This window comes from Lissotriton helveticus, chromosome 1_1 (assembly GCF_964261635.1).
Source record: "Lissotriton helveticus chromosome 1_1, aLisHel1.1, whole genome shotgun sequence".
NCBI classification, from domain to species: domain Eukaryota; kingdom Metazoa; phylum Chordata; class Amphibia; order Caudata; family Salamandridae; genus Lissotriton; species Lissotriton helveticus.
The window spans coordinates 1,281,272,862-1,281,294,812 of record NC_136057.1 but is presented as its reverse complement, the minus strand read 5'-3'; the positions used below and the strand labels follow the sequence as shown (position 1 = coordinate 1,281,294,812).

General features: G+C 42.6%; 1 protein-coding gene across 1 annotated transcript in view; it reads left to right on the top strand.

Moving 5' to 3' along the window:
- AASS (aminoadipate-semialdehyde synthase) overlaps positions 1-21,951 on the top strand; it is a 579,454-nt gene that overhangs the window by 453,683 nt on the left and 103,820 nt on the right. The window contains exons 15-18 of the mRNA XM_078680774.1: positions 1,394-1,523; positions 8,095-8,205; positions 14,404-14,512; positions 15,579-15,719. Coding sequence (XP_078536900.1) covers positions 1,394-1,523; positions 8,095-8,205; positions 14,404-14,512; positions 15,579-15,719 — 491 coding nt within the window. The remainder of the gene's footprint in view (positions 1-1,393; positions 1,524-8,094; positions 8,206-14,403; positions 14,513-15,578; positions 15,720-21,951) is intronic.

The window sequence follows — 21,951 nt, the reverse complement described above, 5'->3', positions numbered from 1 at the left end:
CACTGCCCCATCCCAGCTCAGAACCTGGCTATATGCAAATTAGTCTGTCCCTGGCCCAGTGCATCATGGGAACAGGGCAGACCAAACTACCAAGCCAATTCTTCACCAGAAAGGAGACAAGCTACCGGGGACCGGTTTCTGGCATTTCAGCCTCGTCGGCCCGGCTTGCTTGAATCCTGATGGAGCAGTGAGCAAGGGACTCATGTCTGAGTATACCCTGCCACACCTATAGTGGCCAAAAACGATTCAGAAAAGGGTTTGCCCTGTTCCCATCATGCACTGGGACAGGAACAGACTAATTTGCATATAGCCAAGTTCTGAGCTGGGATGGTGCAGTGAGCTAAAAAAACGGTGATGGATCAAGCCCTGATCTTTGGACTGGGTAAGAGTGGTCTGCTTAATTCAGGCACTCTGTTCATCACCACCCCCTTTTCTGAATCATTTTGTCCACCATAAGTGTGGAAGGGTATACTCAGATGTGAGTCCCTTGCTCATTGCACCATCAGGATTCAAGCAAGCCGGGCCGACGACGCCTGAAATGGCAGAAACCGGTCCCCGGAAGCTTGTTTCCTTCCCAGTATAAGAATTGGCTTGGTAGTTTGGTTTGCCCTGTTCCCATCATGCACTGGGACAGGAACAGACTAATTTGCGTATAGCCAAGTTCTGAGCTGGGATGGTGCATTGAGCTAAAAAACGGTGATGGATCAAGCCCTGATCTTTGGACTGGGTAAGAGTGGTCTGCTTAATTCAGGCACTCTGTTCATCACCACCCCCTTTTCTGAATCATTTTGTCCACCATAAGCGTTGAAGGGTATACTCAGATGTGAGTCCCTTGCTCATTGCACCATCAGGATTCAAGCAAGCTAGGCCGACGACGCCTGAAATGGCAGAAACCGGTCCCCGGAAGCTTGTTTCCTTCCCAGTATAAGAATTGGCTTGGTAGTTTGGTTTGCCCTGTTCCCATCATGCACTGGGACAGGAACAGACTAATTTGCATATAGCCAAGTTCTGAGCTGGGATGGTGCAGTGAGCTAAAAAACGGTGATGGATCAAGCCCTGATCTTTGGACTGGGTAAGAGTGGAATGCTTAATTCAGGCACTCTGTTCATCACCACCCCCTTTTCTGAATCATGTTGTTTGTTGTGGAGCACAGAAAAGCACAACATAAAAGTGACTCTGTGAACTCCTTATGCGTTTGCACATTGTCTTGATGCCATGAGCTCATATTGTGGAACAATCAGTAGTCCTTGTTTTGGGGCAAGATGGTTATAGATATGTTATAGTTATTGAAGGCTTCGATGAGCAGGCATATGCCAATGTTGAAAATGATGATACATTTTTAAATTCAGAATACATTAGAAAGACAATGTCTTATTATTTCTTTTAATATCAGTGTCTGTGATGAAGGATCAAGTTGAGCAGCTGGCAAAGAAATACCACAACACTATTCCTATTGCAATGGATGTTATTAAACTGGAGGATAAGCTGTCTTCACTGGTGAAGAAACATGACCTTGTTATCAGGTAAGAAGCAGCTTGTACTCTTCAAAATTGATTTTCTGTAGTACTGCCAGGGGTCCCATTCGAACTGAGCGCGGCACACATTCAGGGGGAGAACCGATATGTATTCCTTGTTGGGATGTAGGACAGGGCCCGGGTGATGCCCTCAACATGGGACAGAAACATTTGCCGACATCCCTGGCTCCTATATTCTCTGGAGGAGAGCCTATGCCTAGGATCCTGGGAGGGGACTACAGCTGCAAAGTGGATGGTCTACACCACGGTAAACAAACTTTCCCATGGTTAGACTGGTACAAGATATCGTGGCCTGAACTGACATTTGGAGTTTGGTGGACATATGGCTCAACAAACCTAGTGACAGCAAGGAACAGCAAGGAATAAGCCTTCTATTCTCTGGTATACGGCTTACATGTCTTCTGGATAAACTGTTTTGTTCCAACAGGCTCCTTAAATCGGTCACACATGTGGAATAACTGTGCTGCAAAATCTCTGATCATAATCTCTTGCTGATGACACTATAGCTGAGAAGGAGGTTGCCCCCCATACCTACATGGAAATTGCCTATGCCGCTCCTGCAATACCTTTTGTTTTTAGAACCGCTGGGAGACTCAATATTGAAGTATTTCCAGGTTAACAGGCATACCACTGACAATATCGGAACTAAGATGGTGATCTAGGGTCACTGTATGGGTCAGTCATTGGGCACAAAAGAACTTTGGAAATTGATTTCACTGTCCTGGAGAGGACCATTCGTGCCCTTGAGGATAGCTTGCATACTTCCCCACAAACAGATTATCCCTGGTATAAGACGGGGAGAATTATGTGTGTGCGGTAGAGTGTAAGTGCTCCTTTACTTACTGTGAATGCATAACATTGAACCACATGGAAGGGGGCAGAGTGGATGGGCTGCTTAATTGGCTTATCAAGTCGAAGGACGGGACATTCCTATCACTAGGATTAGACTTCAAGAGTGGTCAGTGACACACACGCAGCTCACTATACATGAGGAATTCACACTTTACTGCGAGGGCCCATATTAGCCGCACAGTCTGGTTACACAGGAAGAGATTGAAACATTTCTAGACAGAATGGTTCTTCAACACCTGCTAACCAATGCTAAAGAAGAGCATGGTGTACCAGTCACTGAGGTAGATGGGCCATTAAAGACCTAGTAAGAAACAAAACCCGGGGAACCAATGCGTTGCCCCCCAAGTCCTACCAGAAATATGCAACACTGCTCAGAACTGCACCAGGAGGCACAAAATAAGGTTCGTTGCCTGCCATCACCAGGGAGGCACTCACTGTGTCTATCCTGAAACTGGGGAGGGAGTCTGTTGGCATATCCTCATATAGACCTCGATCCATGTTAAACCTGGATTATAAAAGTAATTGCAAAATATTACCGTACCATCTGTACTCACATCTCCTGAAGTTGATACATGAAGAGCAGAACAGCTTCATCACCAAGCAAAATGCTTCTCTAAAACATTAGGAGAGTTTTTAGAGTACTTGAGGAGATACCTGCAGGATTGTTTCCGGATGAAATTATTCTCACAGTGGATTTGCAAAAAGAATTCAGTATGGCCGCTGTGGGACTTACTGTGTGCAATGATGAAGTACATGTCTTTAGGTGAGAGGTCGATCTGGTGGGTCACCTTCCTCCATTCGGCAGCAAGGGTGTAGGAACTGAACCCCCAATAATCATCCGAACCCCAGTTTTGTTGAACCCCCACATTTTACCTTAGACAGTTCCGCTATGTGAATCTTCCCAATAATCTAGCAGTAGGAAACTACCCTTCCCATCAATAACACAAACTTAACAGAGTAAAATCATAATTCGAAATGGTGTCTACTCAAGAACTGAGTTCTGTATCAAAATTGAGTTTAAAAGGTTAACACAGAATCATTAATAAAAACATTACAGAGAAAATGCATAATCCAACATGAAGACTAAGATACAGCATACAGAATCATAACAGAAACCCTAGTGAGTAAATACAATTCTAAACTCTAAATTCTAAGTGTCAAACTCAGAAAGCGTACTGACAGCATCCTAAGTGAGGAAAAGAATCTCAAATTAATCAGACGGTGTTTGAGGAGGAAAATGGGAAGTCCTTACTTGATCTTTTAAAACCAGGGGTTATGCATATTAATTCATAAAACTGCAAATTCAGCATGGTATGATCAGGAGTTGGTCATGTTGGCAAATCAAAAACAATTTTGGTAGCCTAAAACATTCTTAACTCTAACCCATTTCTTAAGGTAAGAAAAATGTTCTGCTTGCTTCCTCAGCAACTGCATTCTGGAGATGTACAACACAATATGAAGCATTTTCTTGACAATAGCACATAGAATTATGTTCTTCTACACACCTGCATCGGAACTGGCAGTGGAAATCATTCAAAATGATACATCAGGTACACAATGGAAAGTTTTTTCCACAATACAATGCTTTCGAACACTACAGTCCATTTACATCATAGCTCTCTGTGTTATTGGAAAGGGGGGTGAGGAGAAGACCAGAAACTGCATCAAAGTTTAAAATAATGTTGCACATAAAAATGTGGTATAACTATACTGCATTATTATTCACACTTTTGGATCATTATAATTTCTAATTCGCACAAATAATTTGTTGCCCACAATTCCACATCAGAAAGAGATTTGACAAGGGTCTAAACGGGCTTCTTTATATCAAAACCATTTGCGGTCCTCAGAGGAATGTAGCAGGGCTGCACTTTGTCATCAATGCTATTTGCATTGGTGTCAGACTGTTTTCCGGCATAATGAGAGCATTGCAATGTTCAATCAATCAATCAATCAATCAATCAATCAGGATTTATAAAGTGCAGCTAATCACCCAATAGGTTATCCAGGCGCTTGCAGGCCCTGAAGCTTTTTCGAACTGCCCGGTCTTGAGGGTCATCCAGAATTTTGGACGCAAGGTGATGGTCCGGAGGTGCGTGGGCGGTCTTTATGCAATGTGGAAAAAGGAGCGTCCGCCACTTGTGCTTTGGTAGATGCAGGGAGTGTGGACAAGTGAAAGGGAGACGGAGCGTAGTCTTCTCGATGGCTGGTGGAAGTTCAGGCGGAGGTTAATGTATGCAGATCCTGGTTGTGTAGAGCCTTGTGTGTGTGGGTCATGAGCTTGAATTGGCATCTCTTCTTTATGGGGAGCCAGTGTAGTTTACTGAGTTGGGGTGTGATGTGGGTTTGTCATGGAAGGCAGAGGATGAGTCTGCCTGCAGCGTTCTGCATAGTCTGAAACCTCTAGAAAGTGTTTGGGGATTCCTATGTAGAGGGCATTGCCTTAGTTCAGTCGGCTGGTAATGAGGGATTGTGTCACGTGCGTCATGTGTGTAGGGTTAGCCACTTGAAGATCTTGCGTAGCATGCACAAGTGAGGATGCAGGCTGAGGAGATGGGGTTGATCTGTGATTTCATGGTGAGCTTGTTGTCAATGATGATTCAGAGGTTTCTGGCGTGGTTGGAGGGAGTGGATGCTGGCCACCAGGAGTCGTCCAATGTGTTGCTGCTGTTGCCAAAGAAATGTGCTTCAGTTTTATCTCTGTTCAGCTGCGGGCAGTTGTTCTTCATCTAGGCTGCAGCATTTGTCATGCATCTGTGGAAGATGGTTCTGTGGTGGTGGGGTCGTCAGTGAGAGGTGATGAGTTGGGTATCGTCTGCATTGCGGATTGGATTGATTGATTGATTGTAAAAGAGTAGTCCGGAGGGTACCGGGTCATCCACTTTATACATGTGCGCTCCCACTGGTCTGCATCCCCAGAGCTATGGCTAGGCAAATGCAGGCACAAACGGAAGTAGTAATTCACACTGTAGGTGACTGCTATGAAGATGGGCAGCTCCTTGAATTCCACATGTTTGGCTATGACGCCCTACCAGAATCCCAGTTCTTGCTGTACGCAATCCTGCATCAGTCTCTGAGGACCTATAAGGGGACTACAACACTGAACCTCCTGCACATGAGCCAATGCAGGTCTTGCTCACCTTTGGGGTGGTCATGAATTGATATCATGGCTCTATAGATCCCTCCAACCCGTGACTATGAACACATTATGGACATATTTATGAAGTTGAGGACCTACTGGGATGGTGAGGTGGGGAAGGAGTTGGGGGATAATTAATGGACGGTTGCGCTGGAACAACGGCATCAGGTATCTGGGAAAACCATGTTCAAATATACACAGTTAAACTTCCTGCACACCATGTACCTCACTACACATAGGCTGATGGCTCGGTGTGACAATAAGCGGTGCCCTAAATGTGCACTGATAGGTGCAGATTTTACCCATATGACATAGACTTGCCTGAGAGTAACAGCCTTCTGGCAAGTGGACACCACTGACCTAGAGGACAGTGGACAAGACAGACTTGTTTACTATGGAAACTTGTCTGTTGGGATTATATGCTCATCCTGGGACGCAGAGGGGAAGATCTAGATTTCTGGATCCTGTCATGCAATTTACTTGGTGCGCCATAGAGATGCACTGGAGATCTATGAACAGGACCGTCCCAGTACGGGTTGAATGTGGAAGTAAGGAAGAGGGCTAAAGCTGAGGGTGTGGCATTGCGTACCGATGGTCAGTGGGCAATGGCCTTATTCACTGATACCCTTGTGTAATCATGGCTGTTGCTGCCATCAGATGCACTTTCGTTACAGTGAAGGCATGAACTGACATTTAAAAGATGTGAACCCACAACCGTCGGCGGTTCAATCCTAAAAAGGGCACCAAAAAATGTTAAGGGAGGCAGTGGGGGGGGGGGGCAATTTTAGCTAAACTAAACGTACGTGTTGTGCTGCAGAAGAGACTTGGAGCGCGAAAACTGCTTGAGATCACAATAATGAGCACAGCTGTTTGCAAATGCTATACAGCTGGATTCATCTGTTGGCATTGATATCTGTGCAATGAAAAGAGGATAATGTTCAAAACAGAATAAATCAATTTTTTAAAAAAAATGACTTTCTGTAATCATATGTACGTAATCTGGTGAAAATTGCTAGAGGTATAGCATACTTTATTTGAGTTCCCACAACTACTACACTTATAAGTTCGCAGATGGCAACAATTCTGAAGGCATGTGATAACCAACAGTAGTACCTCCTGGTCCCCAAGGCTTAGCAGTGTTATTGGAGTGGAAGGGCTGAAATCATAAGCACAATTAAAATTAAGTAAACACATTTACAATCCAGACAAAGATGTAAAAGAATATTTAGTAAATGTTTCAGCAAAGACAAAGTTGAAAGGAGATCAATGGAGTAAAACTCTCAAAATGTCTCTTAACATATTCACTTAAAGGTCATAGTGTGGACTAAATTATTTGGAAGCAGATGAAAGAAAAATATGACTGAAAACCCACGTGGAAGGTTTAGTTCGGCCTGGACCATGAGTTAGTACATCTAAAAATGAATGTGATCTACCAGCCTTGAATGAAGCAGCACTGCAAGGGCTCAAAGACGGCACAACAGTTTTACATTACGAAACAAGGGTGTTTAAGGTTGCTGAAAATGTATGTGGTGCCCAATAGTATCATTAATAATTTCAAAGTGATAGTGAAGCCTGTTAAAAAATGTATAGCATTTTTAATAAACAACACCCAGCTGACTACTAGTTAAGTTGCCACCAAACATGGATAGATATCTGATTGATGCACCAAACCTTCCAGCATGAAAATATCAGATAAGATTTAAGTTCCCCTAATTACTGGTGACTGCACACCAACAATCTCTGTCCTAAATGTGTGCATTCCATTCTTAAGAAAGGTAAAGACCCAGTAAACTAAAGCGCCTGTTTTCAATTAAACTGGTTGAATTGATAGTGCTGTGGTTCTGTCCCAGTTCAAATCAAGATTTTTCTGCCGCTTGAGAATATAGGCTGAGAATGTCTCTGCAATATTTGTGTGGTCACTCTCCATAAATTCTGATCCTTAATTTACCTAAATGTATCTCTCACTAGTCTTCAACCTGATAGGGTAGCCAGGGATATTTGCCACATCCCTGGAGTGCTGTAACTAATATTAAGAATGTTGATATCAATAATGGTAATGGTGCGGACTAAGTCCGTTACTGATAGACTGATGTTATGTTATTAATGATGTGCTAACCAGTAGAAAATGCAGATAATTTTGGGAAATTGAGTAGTTAGTCTTTGTGCTCTGATATGAAACCTATGGTATTCTCTAAAGAGTGAGTGAGGTGTCCAGTGGCTGTGACACTTTACGCTAAATGATGTTTGACTGTTTCATTGTGGTAAATTTAGTGCCATGAAAAGGACCTGGAGCCTTCTGTGATAGTTGAATTCATGGAATTCTAGCTTCAATTGTGTTATCTAACAAGTGGCTATTCATTTTTTGTGTGTTTATTCTGAACTAACAAATTGATTTGGAATGAATGAAGTCTTTCTCTCAAGCATGTACATTGTCGGAGCATTTCTGAACTGCTTTCAAAACGACCACAACAATAAATCTGTGATCCAAGCTTTCATGTACTTTAAACAGTTTATTTATGTTCCCTTCTTCATTAAAATGTTCTGACAGTTTACTGTGTTCTCTTTCAGCTTGCTGCCTTATGCAGCCCATCCTCTTGTTGCCAAAAAATGCATCAACAACAAAGTGAACCTAGTCACAGCCAGTTATCTTACACCTGCCATGAAAGATTTACATAAGAGGTATGGCTAATAATCCCTAAATATCACTTCTATGTCTTAAATGTTCTGCAAGACTTTTTTTCTAGAAAAAATGAATGGACATTTTAATGTACATTAATAGGAGCTGATTAATGTTTATCATTTTACGTATAAAATGAAAAGGAGGAAGCTGGGGCTTTAAACACACCCACATGCTATCTGCAGCTAATAAAGTTGTAGCTTTCTAATGAACCACCTTATGTTGGTGTTATGCTGATGAGTGATGCAGCAGCCATTAAAACTAAGTAGTTTCAGAATAGTAAAGTTTAACTTTCTCATACCTTGGTGCTGTTGCACAGGTTCGCATATGATTTGGAATCAGTTTTGGTATGTCCGATTTGGTGCAGTTCGGCCCCTGGGATATGGGAAACCTAAACGGGGCTTTAAGGCGTTCAAAAAATATGCCTTTTCCATTTTAAGTCCTGTAGAAAGTCTCGCTTTCAGAAACTTCTGAACCAAATTTACCCAAATATGGTATGAACTAGACCTTTACTGAAAACGGTGTGTTTTTGTGGTTTGGATATATTTCTGTCATTACAGATTTTCAGGGTTCCATTTATAGCTGTTTCGATGGTTAAATTTGCAGATACATTTTCAAAGTAACTTTTTTTGAGAGACTTGATTGGTTGATTACAAACAACCCTTTATTTCAGTTTCTGTGATCTTGTATTCACTAATTTATGATCAATTACTAAGATTGCCATTATTGGAAAACATGTTATAGGGGAATTGTGTGCATGATGTGTATTTTTGCTGTTCAAACAGAGAAGAAAAATAACCTTTTTTGACACCCCAAATCAGATGAATTTGCCAGGTAAAAAAAGCAAATAGTTCAGCTAAGCTGCAGTTTACCTTGATTTTATTATGCTTACACCAGTAGCGCTGTTTGGCAAATCGGAGGTCTGGCTTGCATCTCAAGTTTATTGCAGAGTTGGCCGAGGGGGCAGAGTTGTCCGAGGGGGCGGAGTTAAAGTAGGAAAGGGCATAAAAGCTAATAAAGTTGGCACCATTTGATAGATCTGTATAAACGCAACAAAATAGCTTAATGTGCTACTCTTTCTTTCACCTCTTAGCAGAAGAAAAACAGTGTGATCCTCCTTCTTTACTTCAGGCTATGCCCTATGCTACTGTGCACGGCCCAAGGCTGGACACAACTGTTTGCAATGGGAGTAAGTTTGGGAACAGAGCTGTAGGCAGTACCCTGCACCCAGAGCTTAGTGCACAAGGCCGGTTGCATGTGGTTTGGATGGGATGGGACTTTGTACAGTGAATCATCAAAATACAATGCACTGATTAGATACTCGGAAGATGTATTAAAAAAAGCAATTGTTAAAAATAGACATTCCCTTAAAGAATCCTCAGCTAAAAGTGCAATATAGTTAGTTTTATTCTAAAACCCCCTGAAATTTCCTTTTGTGGGTACTACATATCTCGACCCGCGCCCCCAAATGCAATGCTATTGACCTCACACATGATGTCACAGATGAAATCATCAACGATGCCACTGGTGACCTCCCATATCACTGCACAGTTGACAGCATCCGTATCACTGTGAACGACCCAGCAGTGTAAATCTGGACCAACAAAAGAAACCTGGAGACAAAACACAGCATCACAAAGCACAAAAATCTAGAAATTATTATTGCTGTACTGAACTTAATGAACAAAGGCGTTGTACAGTTGGTTATGTCTACATGGATGGTTGGTTCAGATGTCTGGCTGAAGGGCAGGCCTTTTGCTCATTCTTTGGCCACGCACAGAGGGTGATGGTAATGTTTTTGCATGGCGTCAGGCCTTGCTGTAGGTGATATGAAGTAAGTTGTCTCTAAAGATGCCTTGGACTATGTAAATTCTGATGTCTTGTGACGTGCAAGGTCATGGGCAGTGCGAGTGTGCCAAGTTATGATTGGAGATTTCTAACTATAACTAGTGAATTCCTGTTTTTTTTTAGTGAAAGTCATAACTAAAACGTCCCTGAATAAGTTTTAGAATGGTTCTAGGAGGGCCTTTAGCCATCAGTCTTCACTTTTCAAGCACTGCACTCGTGCTTGCGGCGGCATCCACCATGCGGGAGCGAGCAGCGGTGCGCCACAAGCACGAGAGCTCAGTAAGGTCACTGTTTGGTTGATGCCCGTGTAGAAACTATTTAAGCTTTGCTTTTGAATGCAGATATCAAGCACTATTTTTGTTTCGAAAAGAAGCCTTTACTTGTGCAAAACCTGAGCAAGAAATTGTTTTGAACCAAGTTGGTGTAATGTTATATTTGTTGTGTGTATAGTCTGTGTGATTTGTTCATTGTAGTATATATTGTAATTGTGCTGTCCCTGTGTTTTGTAATGTTATTAATAAAATGAATTGTCAAATTGAGGAATAATGTATTTTTTTTTTTAAACCTTTTGAAAAACGAGGAAAAAAACAAGAAAATAACGAATAAACAATCATATGGTCATGACAATTAAGGTGTGTGATCATCGGTTTTGAACGGAAGGTTGAATGGACATCAGTATTGGCATTTGTGTTGTGGTTTGAGATTATAGATGGCCTAGCCTTACTGATTATGGACCTAATGCTATATAGTGGAGGACTTTTATAAAGTTGGCATTTTATTGCCTTAGCCATTTGGTGCCTATCTCTGGGTCACATGACTGGGTGTGGGTGACAGTTGGCTTTGTGTATTCCTCCTAGACAGCAACACTCAGTGGGAGATTAGGTGTGACTGTATGGGCCATCACTGGTACGATTGGAGGGAGGAGCAGGGCACAGCCCCACTTACACTTGAATAGGCTGTGTCTGTCTCGACACAGAGGGCTGCATACCCCTTGTAGTTTGGCTGAAGCCAGGGCAGGGATGACAGGGCATCTGTGCACTTCAAAAGCATGCCTCTGTTTATTAAAGGACCTCAGACACCAACTCTTCAATGCACTTCTGGACCTGTGGATACTCTGTCGGGAAGAAGGGCTGCTGTGCTGCTACAAGAAATGCCACTCTGCAGGACCACTGCTCTAAAAGAACTGCTGCCCTGCTGTGGTGACCCCGTACCTGTAACCTGTAACTTCATCTTGAACCTAGGATTCTAGAGTGACTCAACAGGGTTAGTCTGCTGGCTTCCTTATCTGAGCCTTAGGGACATAAGACTCCCCAACCAACTCCTGGACCCAACTGAAACGGGTTTCTAGTCTCCAAGTCATGCATCTCAGGTCCTGAACCCTTGGTGTGGCTCAGGAGCTCCTGAAATCAAGCTTTTGGGCTCATTGTGAATGGGCCGATTCACACCGGAATCGTGCTGCTTGCACCAAAATTCAGCGCGAGTAGCCCATCTCGTCACACGGCAAGCCTCGATTGCCTGCGGAGGTCTACTTATACAAAGCACCAGCCCGTCCACCCGTGACACCCAGTCTGCTCCTCGCCCCAAATTGAGCACCACCTACGACGCTCTCCTTGCGACCCTCTCCAAAGCAAACAGGACTCTTGGCACAAAAATTGAGAAGGTAAACTTTAACCAGGACTAATCTGGTTTGGCTTGAACTTTTGACTTTGACCCGGCCCAGCATGACCAGGTAGCCCAGGTTGGCGCTTTCTGCTTTTAGGCACTATTTTGCAGTTTCTTCTTGAAAAATTAATAACTCCAGTTCTACTGTTTGGATGTTTGATTTTTTTTATTTCTTAAATTAAACTCTATTTTTGTAACCTTGAGTGGGATCTTTTTGTGTGGTATTTTAACTGTTTTACTGTTTGAAGTGTTGCACAAACACTGTACATATAGCCTCTAGGTTAAGCCTGACTGCTCTGTGCCAAGCTACCAGGGGCAAGCACAGGTTACATTGGGATATGCTTGTGCCATGCCCTTACTAGGATTGTGCTCGCTAATTGACTAGGCCTCAGACCCCAGCCAACCACTAACCAAATTTCTAATATGCCAGTACATACAACACTGTGTGCAATAGTGTGTGTACTAACCCACCCTGCTCTTCTACACCTGTGAAGGTTTGTGTCGCAAAGAGGCTAGGACAAGCATGCCAATGCCCCTGTAAAGTCTATAGCGTCCCCCTTCAATGAAATCCATTCATGGATTTCTGTCTGAGGTCCTTGTGCTCCCTCAAGGTCTGTGTATAGAAAAGGGAAGAATGAAGTTACATACCTCTCAAAAGCTATAAGAAAAATAATACAATATTAGTAGATTACCCAGGTAAACCACTGTTGTACTTTTAAAAAGTTACATTATTCTAGGAGGGCATGAATAGAGACCTGGAGCTGATGGCAAATGTCAAGGATCAACTTTCTGTTGAGGAGTCGAGAAATGATTCCTTTTTTAGAAGGCCATTTGGTTCTTACCCACCATTGGGTGTCATGCTTCATCACTGGGCCCGTTCCTCGCACTTGTGTAGTTTTGTGTGACACAAACATGCTTAACTCAATACTGAGGGACTTTTTAACAAGGTGGAGAGCTGGAGCGGTGATTTAAAATGGGACGGTCCCTATCAGGGTGACTGGTAATTAATGACTGCGCTGTCCTAAACCCTGATAGTATGAGAGAGTGAAGGGATCAAAAGAACAGTTTATTAAGATTACCTCATGGCGGACCCGGCTGTAGTTTTACTTTGGGTGCTCAAAGGAAAATCACGGGAGTCAATTTAACCCTAAGTGGTGGTCAGAAAGAATTTCAACCTTACATATATGCCTGCCAGAGTTCAAAAGCTATTATAAGGACCTTGATCCCAGCAATATACTAGTGAGCTAGACATTTGCAGGGTGTATCTTTATGTGGCAGATGAGAATGGGAGATACCAGATACCTTCCAATACAGGTGGGATAGGTAATAATACAATTCCTATCAGTGTTGCGTTTGGTAATAGAGAAAAGACAGAACAAATCCTGTATTAAATTGTAAATGGTATAAACATCTGGGCCCCTCCCTTGTAGTCTAGGCCCTTCCATTGTAGGGTGCAACAGCTAATTGTAGATTTTTGCACTACTATTAATGAAGAGAGATATTGAATTCTTTATTCCAAACACCAAACCCTAAACTTGCAAATGCATGTGAAGGGACCTAGAAAGTCACACAGCAGTTGCCGAAGGCACCTAGTGCCGGACTGCTAACACCCAGAATTAATCTCAGGAGTGGAGGCCCAGCTGGTCTTGTGAGGTCTATCTCACGTTGAGGTCCTTATCTTATCTTCACCAACCCAGACCTCCTTACATTGACTCCTGTATGTTCATTCATTTAAAGAGTCATGCGCTCGCTGTGTCACTTGAGCATGTATATTTTGCGAATCCTACCTCCGTGTTGGTTCCGTAAGAATCTCAGTAATGTTCCCTACTAGGTGTGGGGGCAGGTTGGACGTTTAACATGGTAATCTGGACAGCTCGAGATGCCGGCCTCCTCCCTCTTTATCTTGCATGTGCATGTACAGCGGCCATCTTGGAATGTTTTTTTAAAAAAATGCTAAGAATGCCTATGCCCAGATAAGACTTGGTACAGACACACTACCCTTCCTGTTGGCCATTAGTGTCTGGAATGACTCAATTGGTCCTTAAAGGGAGAATTTGTTTGCCACTTAGAAGATTGTTCGCTTGGGCTCCTTAGAATACTGGTCTTCGTTGGGACAGGGCGTGACTGGGACAGAAAATAGGCCGGGCACCAAAATAAAAGTGACCCGCATTAGTGAATTACAAAGCTACAAAAGTGGCCTATGTATGCAAATTGGGGCAGATTTGAACTAGTAAATATATTGTTGAATAAGTGTTTTGTGAGGTGTGGAAGACTTCATGGATTTGAGCGTGATGCAGAGAATGTTTGTTTTAATATCAGGGAAATCAGCAGAACAAACTGGCCAAGCCGAACATAAAACAGGTGCACAAACATCCAATAACACACCCACGCACTGACCTGTCAGACCAGCCCTTCAGAGACTGCCTGATTGGCCAACAGGCCAGTCCGACCTTGTGTAGGATTCTGATTTCTGGGAGTTGCTGCTCTTGATTGACAGCTTGTGAAAATGCAAGTCTATGTTCTGTATATGCTGCAAAACTAGCCTACATCCAAATGTAAGGGGTAAGAAAAGCAAGGGAAAATGCTTCTATAACATGAGATGCACTTTCATTTCTTAGAAAATGAATTCTCTCTTTTGCTCATGTTTGATACGACAAAGCGTACCACCTATACTATTTGCATTATTTCAGTGCTGAAGATGCTGGTGTGACAATTGTTGGTGAAATGGGCTTGGACCCTGGACTTGACCATATGCTTGCAATGGAGTGCTTTGATATGGCACGAGATGTTGGTGCGAAGGTAGGTGAAGCTTAAGCTTAAGCAAAGTTTTCCTCTGACATGTTGTCTCACTTTATTTAATAAAGTGGCCACCATAAAGGTGGAATGTGTTCCTGTCCTGTGTGTCACTGTAATTAATATATATAATGCTAATGCTGGTTATAATGTTCCTTGGTGATGCACATTATTTTACCTTCAAATTGACCACTAACCAGATTCCTCTAAACTAGATTTAGAATGCACCTGCGCAAGTTCAATTTGTATATACAAACGTATAATCTGTGCAAACTGTCCTATATTAATAGTGAGTTTCGCCTTCTGGAGAGGCTGCTTTTATAAATGTAAATGCTACCATTTCCTCCTCACATCATAGGACCATGTTCAAATCACACGTGGTCAAAACTGGCCATATGGGGTTTTTATATTACCTACATAGGCCAGATTCATCATTTTATGCTTTTATGAATCAATATGCAGGTTGAATTTGCTGAATACAGGCCCCCTAATGTAACTTCTCGCCTCCTGTGTGTGTACTGCACTACTGAACAGACTCTCTCCTTCTTTTTGCACTGTAGCGCTGACTAAAGATCACTAGACAAAGGCACCCTCTTCCCTTCCAGGTATACACAGCACTACTGAGTATTTTTCCTATTATCACACCCTGTTTTCTCGTGGACCATATTAGGGAGCTGAGTAGTCACCGTAGTGCGCAATGGAAGTAACATACTCAGTCTCTCAGCTCACTAACCATAAAATGGAGAAGAGCATCCTCTGTGGTGTGCAGTGCAGTTGACTGACTCTGCACAGCATTATCCTATGGCACACGCTGAAAGTGATCAGGTGATTTGAACCGAGCTTTGCAAGCAAAGGGTTTATCGCCTTTAGTGGGTTTTGATGGATTGATGTTCTTAAATGTTTGTTAAAGAACTCTTATAAAGTCTTATATGTTAAGTAACATTCTTCTTAATTGTTAAAACTGTGTTAACTAGTAGAATAATGAAATAAAGATTTCATATGTGTGAAAAAGTTTCATCTGATCTTTTGCCCAGATTTGGTTTATCTGTTTTTCTCTTTTATCTGTTTGCAGATAGAATCCTACAGCTCCTACTGTGGAGGGCTTCCCGCTCCTGAATATTCTGACAACCCCCTGAGATACAAGTTTAGTTGGAGTCCCTTGGGAGTTTTGGTCAATACAGTCCAGCCTGCTACATATTTGAAAAGCGGAGAGGTAATCCGTAGTAGTGTATATCTGTAGTCCCACCTTGCACTTCAAAGAGTTAAAACATGAGACTGCTTTAAAGAACAGAGAGGTACAAGGCCACACTAAAGCAATGTTGTAGCCACGCTCCTACAGACTAGTTTAAGAAAACAAAAACATGACCTTAACGAAACAGTGTTGCCACCTCACTATTGTGTTGATAAAAGATCATTCGCACAAGTAAGTATGGAAATAGGCAAGTTTATTCCTCAACCCTAAACTGCTTCTCTACAAAAACAAATTGCTTTAAACATCCTAAATGGACAAATACAATGTGAGCGCTTGTGCACACTTTACCTGTGATGCACGAGGGCCCCACAATCGTATCTTCGACTCAATACCTTCTCTTTAAAAACTATTAAACAGTTGTACAGCAACTTTCGTACATACTAATTATAGCACCCTCAATTTCATTAGTAAGACTATTCTAAACTACATTTAATAAAAGCACAGTTAATTAAATTAATTGTTTACTCTAGAACATAATCATGGAATTTATGTGGTGTCCTGATCACTCTGCCAACTATGCTTATCATAGATTAAGTCATTTTTTAAATCTCCTTTTTCCACTTTCCTCTCAGCAGTGGTACACTCACCCTGGGACTTTAGAGGAACCTCTCTACAATCCCCAGATGCAGGTGTAACCAGTGGTACACTCACCCTGGGTCTTTAGAGGAACCTCTCTACAATCCCCAGATGCAGGTGTAACCATTGCAGGCCTAGATTCTTCTGGCACCTCCAGGTTGTCCCCCAACCAATCCCATGAGTTATTAATGTTCCTGTCCAGCCATTCCTCCCTCTATAAGGGTTCTTTGCACCAAGCTGTGTGGCTCATGTGTCGCTGAACACATTTTCAGCTCTCTTCACCTTCACCCGCTCCCCTAGCTGCAAGTTAGTATAGATAATACTATGTTATTTTATCATAGTAAGCTTTCTAAGCCTCATTTGTTTTCTGTATATTCCTAATGACAGACTCTGTGGACCAATCTGTATGCTTCAAAACACTCATCCAGACTAAGTTATCTTTATTGCTTGCTTTCCTGCCTCTCATGGATTCAAATGGACTAAACCCTGTTATAGTAGGGGTAAATTGTAGGTCCCCACCATTTTCATCACTTCCACCCACCACTTGGCTTCATTCCTGATGGCTAATTGAATGGAGCCCTTAATGACACAGTTAAACCGTTCCACAGCGCTATTTCCAGCTGGGTGATAGACTGAGGTGGTACTCCGTTTCTCAACAAGAAATCCTCAACCATTGTTGACTGTTGACGTGATTTGCTCCCCATCGTCACTCACAACTCTCATGGGTAAGCCTTATTATTATTTTTTTTATTGTTTTCATTGACATTTTGAAAAACAAGAAATACTTTATCAACACAACAGGCCAGCATGTTGACACATCAATATAGGATATAAAATAATCACAGTGTATACAGTACCCAACCGTTTGGTATTAGGTCACGTCTCACTTGAGCCACGACTAATGAAAACATAGTCATCTTAGATCCAGGTGTCCATGGACAATAATGAAGAGAAAAAGAAAGTAAATAATACAGAGGAATTACATAATACCACATAGGGTGCCAAGAACTTTCCAGTCACATGTAAATAAAACCATGGTTTCTGGGGAATGGAGAGGGGGACCATGGGTAATCCTTATTTAATGACAATTTCATCTAAAAACGTTATCACTGTCAGATAAATAACCTTAGGCACACTTCCTACTTCTATCCACTTAGAAAAATGGTTCACCACCACCAAGATGTATTTCACTGCACTATCTTCAGTTGCATTTAAACATCAACTCCCGGCCACCAATAAGACTCTTTAGCTCTTTTCTTCCACTTCACTATCCCAAGATGCCCTTCATGGAATAATCTCAGAATTTTTACCCATAAACTTGTAGGAGGAACGATTTTAACATTTCTCATCACAAATCCATTGCTGCAGCAAAGTTCATGTCTGACCTCCCAAAATGTCTTCAGAACCTAACTTAAATTATTTTCACAAGGCCAACCTTTAGTGATAAAATTCCTTACATCCATCAAAACTAAGTCATGGTTATGCTCGTCCTTCCATTCATCCTTGCAAATGCATTTTAAATTGTCACTCTCCACCAATGCAACTTGGCAATCAAAATCAGTATTCTTGAGGGCCATCTTCAAATGTAACAGTAATCTACTCAGACAATCTGCAACCTTATTCCCTACCCTGGGAATATTTTGAATCCTATAAATAAAATCCTGCAACCTTAAGGACATCATCGTAATGCGTGTTGATGCTCTCGGTAAGCCACTAGTTGACAACAACTTCGTGAAACATTTATGACCTATTCTGACCTCTAATTCTGATCCCCAAACAAAAGATCAGAAATGTTCCAATCCCCAAACACAGACTAGCATCACCTTCTCGACAACAGAGTAAATCTCCTCAGACTGCAACAAACTCTGTGATACCAATGCGACAACCACTTTGTTGCCCTTAATGTATTTTTACTTAAAACCACACTAAGCCCTTTATTGCTTGCATTGGTGGTTATAATGCAGAGAGTGCTAGGATCAAAACCCTCTAGTGAGGGTGCCTTTGCAATATCCTATTTAATACTTTCAAAGGCATTCTCACAATCCGTAGTCCACCAAAGTTTGGCTCTTTCTTTCAACAGCTTTCTCAAAGCAAGACAAACTTGGCATACTATTCAGTTAGTCCTAAAAACTACCTTAAGTCCTCCTTACTTGAAGGTGCAGGTACTTCCACCACCACCTCAACCAATTGTTTTTTTGGTCTAATACCATGTTGTCCAATGTCCTGTCCCAGATATCTAACCTCAAGTGTTGCAAACTTACACTTTGAGAATTCAGCTGGTAACCCCCTTATCTCTCAACAATGCACTCCCATTTATCAACCTTACATAATGCTAATGCTTACTTTTCCCCATTATGAGGATATCATCCTACAAGAATTAAATGCCCTGAATATTGCTGCCTCTGAGGCAAGCCTAAATGGCATCCTCACAAATTGGAAAGAGCCTGCATGTGTTAGGAAAGCTGACAATCTTCTTTTTTTATTAAGTGTAACCTGATGATGCTCAGACAAGAGATCAACTGTAGAAAACCAGGAGTTCCCTTTAATTTTAGATAACAATTCATTGATTTCAGGAAGTGAACATCGTTCAATCAAAATATTCTTATTCAGAGATCTCAAGTCTATGCACAGCCTCGATTTACCATTTGATCATCTCGCAACAGCCAAAGGGGAAATCAAATCAGATGACTGAATTGGTTCAGCAGTTTCTCAAGCACACTTTCAACGTCATCACTCAACAACATTAGAACCTGATACATTTTGTGAACCACTAGAACAGCATTCTCTTTTAACATAGCTTTGTATTGGAAGGTCTTCCATTGGATCACTTTTCTTGAAAATACTTCAGGGAACTCTTTTCTCAACGTATTATCCGTCTCCACACTTTCTCCAACAACCGGCACCTGCTCAGCTTTATAAGGGTCCAAACTTTTCCTCAACTATCTTTGGTTTGGCTACCCTAAAACTAACTGACCATGTTTAGCCACATATATTTTACCGTCAGCCATCCTCCCTTTGAATTTCATCTTTTCCCACCTGAAGCCCAACATGGCTATAGAATCACCTGTGAAACTATCAGGCTTGACATCAGATGGTAACAGTATGTTCGAGGCATGTGGGCTGCTGAATTCATATCTTCGCATAGATCGCCGCCTAGTGTTGGGTCCGGATTTTTGCACCTTGTTGTCTTGGAAGAGTCTTCGAAGTATCACGAGATAGATGACTCCTCCCCTGGACTACAGTGTGCATGGGCATCTTCTCCATCCTCAGATTGTTTTTCTCCGCCATTGGGCTCGGATGCACTTCGACAACTCCAACTTCGGGACCGAAGTTTTCCAACTTTCCACCTCTAAAACTTTAAACTTTCTACGATATTGTTTTCGCTCGGTATCCCTCAACTCGACAAAACTTCCTTTTCTCTCCGGTCTTCGACGCGGGCCGTTGGGCCTTTTCGACGCCACGTGGACCTTCTACTGATGGAAAGGACCCCGTTTAAAAAATGCCCAGAGTGTGGAGCCACATTTCCACACAGCGACAAGCATAGGGTATACAACAGGTGCCTATCTCCGGAGCACAATGAAGAAAACTGTCCAGCTTGTGCTCTGTTCTGGTCGAAAAAGACTATCTGGAACCGAAGAGCTGCTCGACTAGAAATGCAGCGGCAGGCACCAGAACCGGAAAACCTTTTCGACGACGAACATGAACTCCCAGAGGCAGAGGGCTCGGAAGATCTCGAAATAATCAGCGTAGAGAACCAGTCGGACTCCGATGACCAGATCACACCGGGGCAAACCGTGAGTACCAAAGCCCCTACCCTGCCTTCACCTCCACATAAGGCTCCGGTCAAAGCATTGCATAAAAGCCTTAGCCGTGACCGAAACACAGCTTCAGAAGCCCCGCCTTCCGTCTCGGCTCCAAAGACCACACCCAAGCCTTTCGGTACCCTGGGACCGCGCAAAGCCACTCCCCCCCCAAAAAAATCGTTGACCCCAGTAAAGTTGTCGATCCGAAAAAGGTCGTCGATCCGAAAAAGGTCGTCGATCCGAAAAAGGTCGTCGATCCGAAAAAGGTCGTCGATCCGAAGAAGGTCGTCGAGCCGAAGAAGGTCGCCGAGCCGAAAAAAGCCATTGAGCAAAACAAAGCTGTCGAGCCGAAAAAGGTAATCGAGCCGAAACAGGTCATCAACCCTGGAAAGACAGTCGAACCGAAAAAAGGCTTCGAACCGAAAAAAGGCATCGAGCCGAAAAAGCCCGTCGACCCTAAGAAGGCTTCACATGATAAAAACGTCCAGCCTAAAGAGACACTCGACCCGAAAAAATCTGTACAGTCGAAAAAAGCAACATCTTTGGCGCCACGGACAGAGGAGGAAGAACTATTTCACCCAGATCCACAACAAAGACTGTATATAGACCCTGAAACAGGACATATACAGCTAGATTCATGAAAGGAAATTGCGCTCGCAAAGGGCCAGATTCTGAGAATCTGGCCCTTTGCGAGCGCAATTTATGCATTTGGGATTCATCATCCCAAATGCAAAAATCGCTAATAAAGAATTCGCAAATTTGCGAGGATTAGCATTTAAGGAATCTCTATTTGAGATTTCTTAAATGCCATTCATGAAACATTGAAAAATTGCGATTTCGCAATTTAGGAACGCTATTTACCACGAAGTCAAACCTCGTGGTAAATAGCTAAAACTTAGAAAAATGCATTTAAATGCATTTTTCTAAGTTGCATGTTACACACACACATGTCCTTTGGACATGTGTGTGCACAACATCAGTGTAAATTCACATTTCAGGGGTGCTACAGGGTGTCCTTTGGACACCCCTGCACCCTTGAAATCACATCCTTATTTGCGATTAGCAAATTGCTAATCGCAAATAAGGAATAACTCCCCATTCATTCCTATGGGCCTTTAGGCCCATAGGAATGAATGGGGAGTTATTCCTTATTTGCGATTAGCAATTTGCTAATCGCAAATAAGGAATGTGTAGGAATCGCAATTTATTTAGCAATTCCTACATGAATCCCGTTTTGCAAGTCCTTAATAGCGATTCCTTATGAATCGCTATTAAAGACTCGCAAAACGGCCCTTTCATGAATCTAGCTGTTTGTCATATCCCCTTATATCAAGTCTCACCTACCACTAGACTCCCTAGTTGTGTGTAACGCTAGGAAAAGAGCTAACTGACAAACAACGGGTGATACTCCCCCCTCCTGACAAGGAGTCAAAAATTCTAGAAGCATCAGGGAAGAGAGTGGCCTCTCAAATACCTGGAGGATTGCCAATACAAAAGCTCTCATAGCACGCTATGACAGAGCACACTATGAGAAACTGGAGGGATTACTACAAATGTAAATGTAAATGTGTAAATTGATACTTGTATAGCGCACTACTCACCCGCAAGGGTCTCAAGGCGCTTGTACGAATACCGCTGTGGAACCCATCCTGGCTTTCCCTGTGAGGTGTCCACTCCTGGGCACCCCCTTAGCATTGTGGGGGCCGTTGTGGAGATTAAGCAAGCTATTGCCCAGAGTTGCAGAGTGGGACTCCATGATTTGAATAGGCACCGAGGCGAGAATTATCAGGTCCGTGGAATTTTTGAGCCCAAGA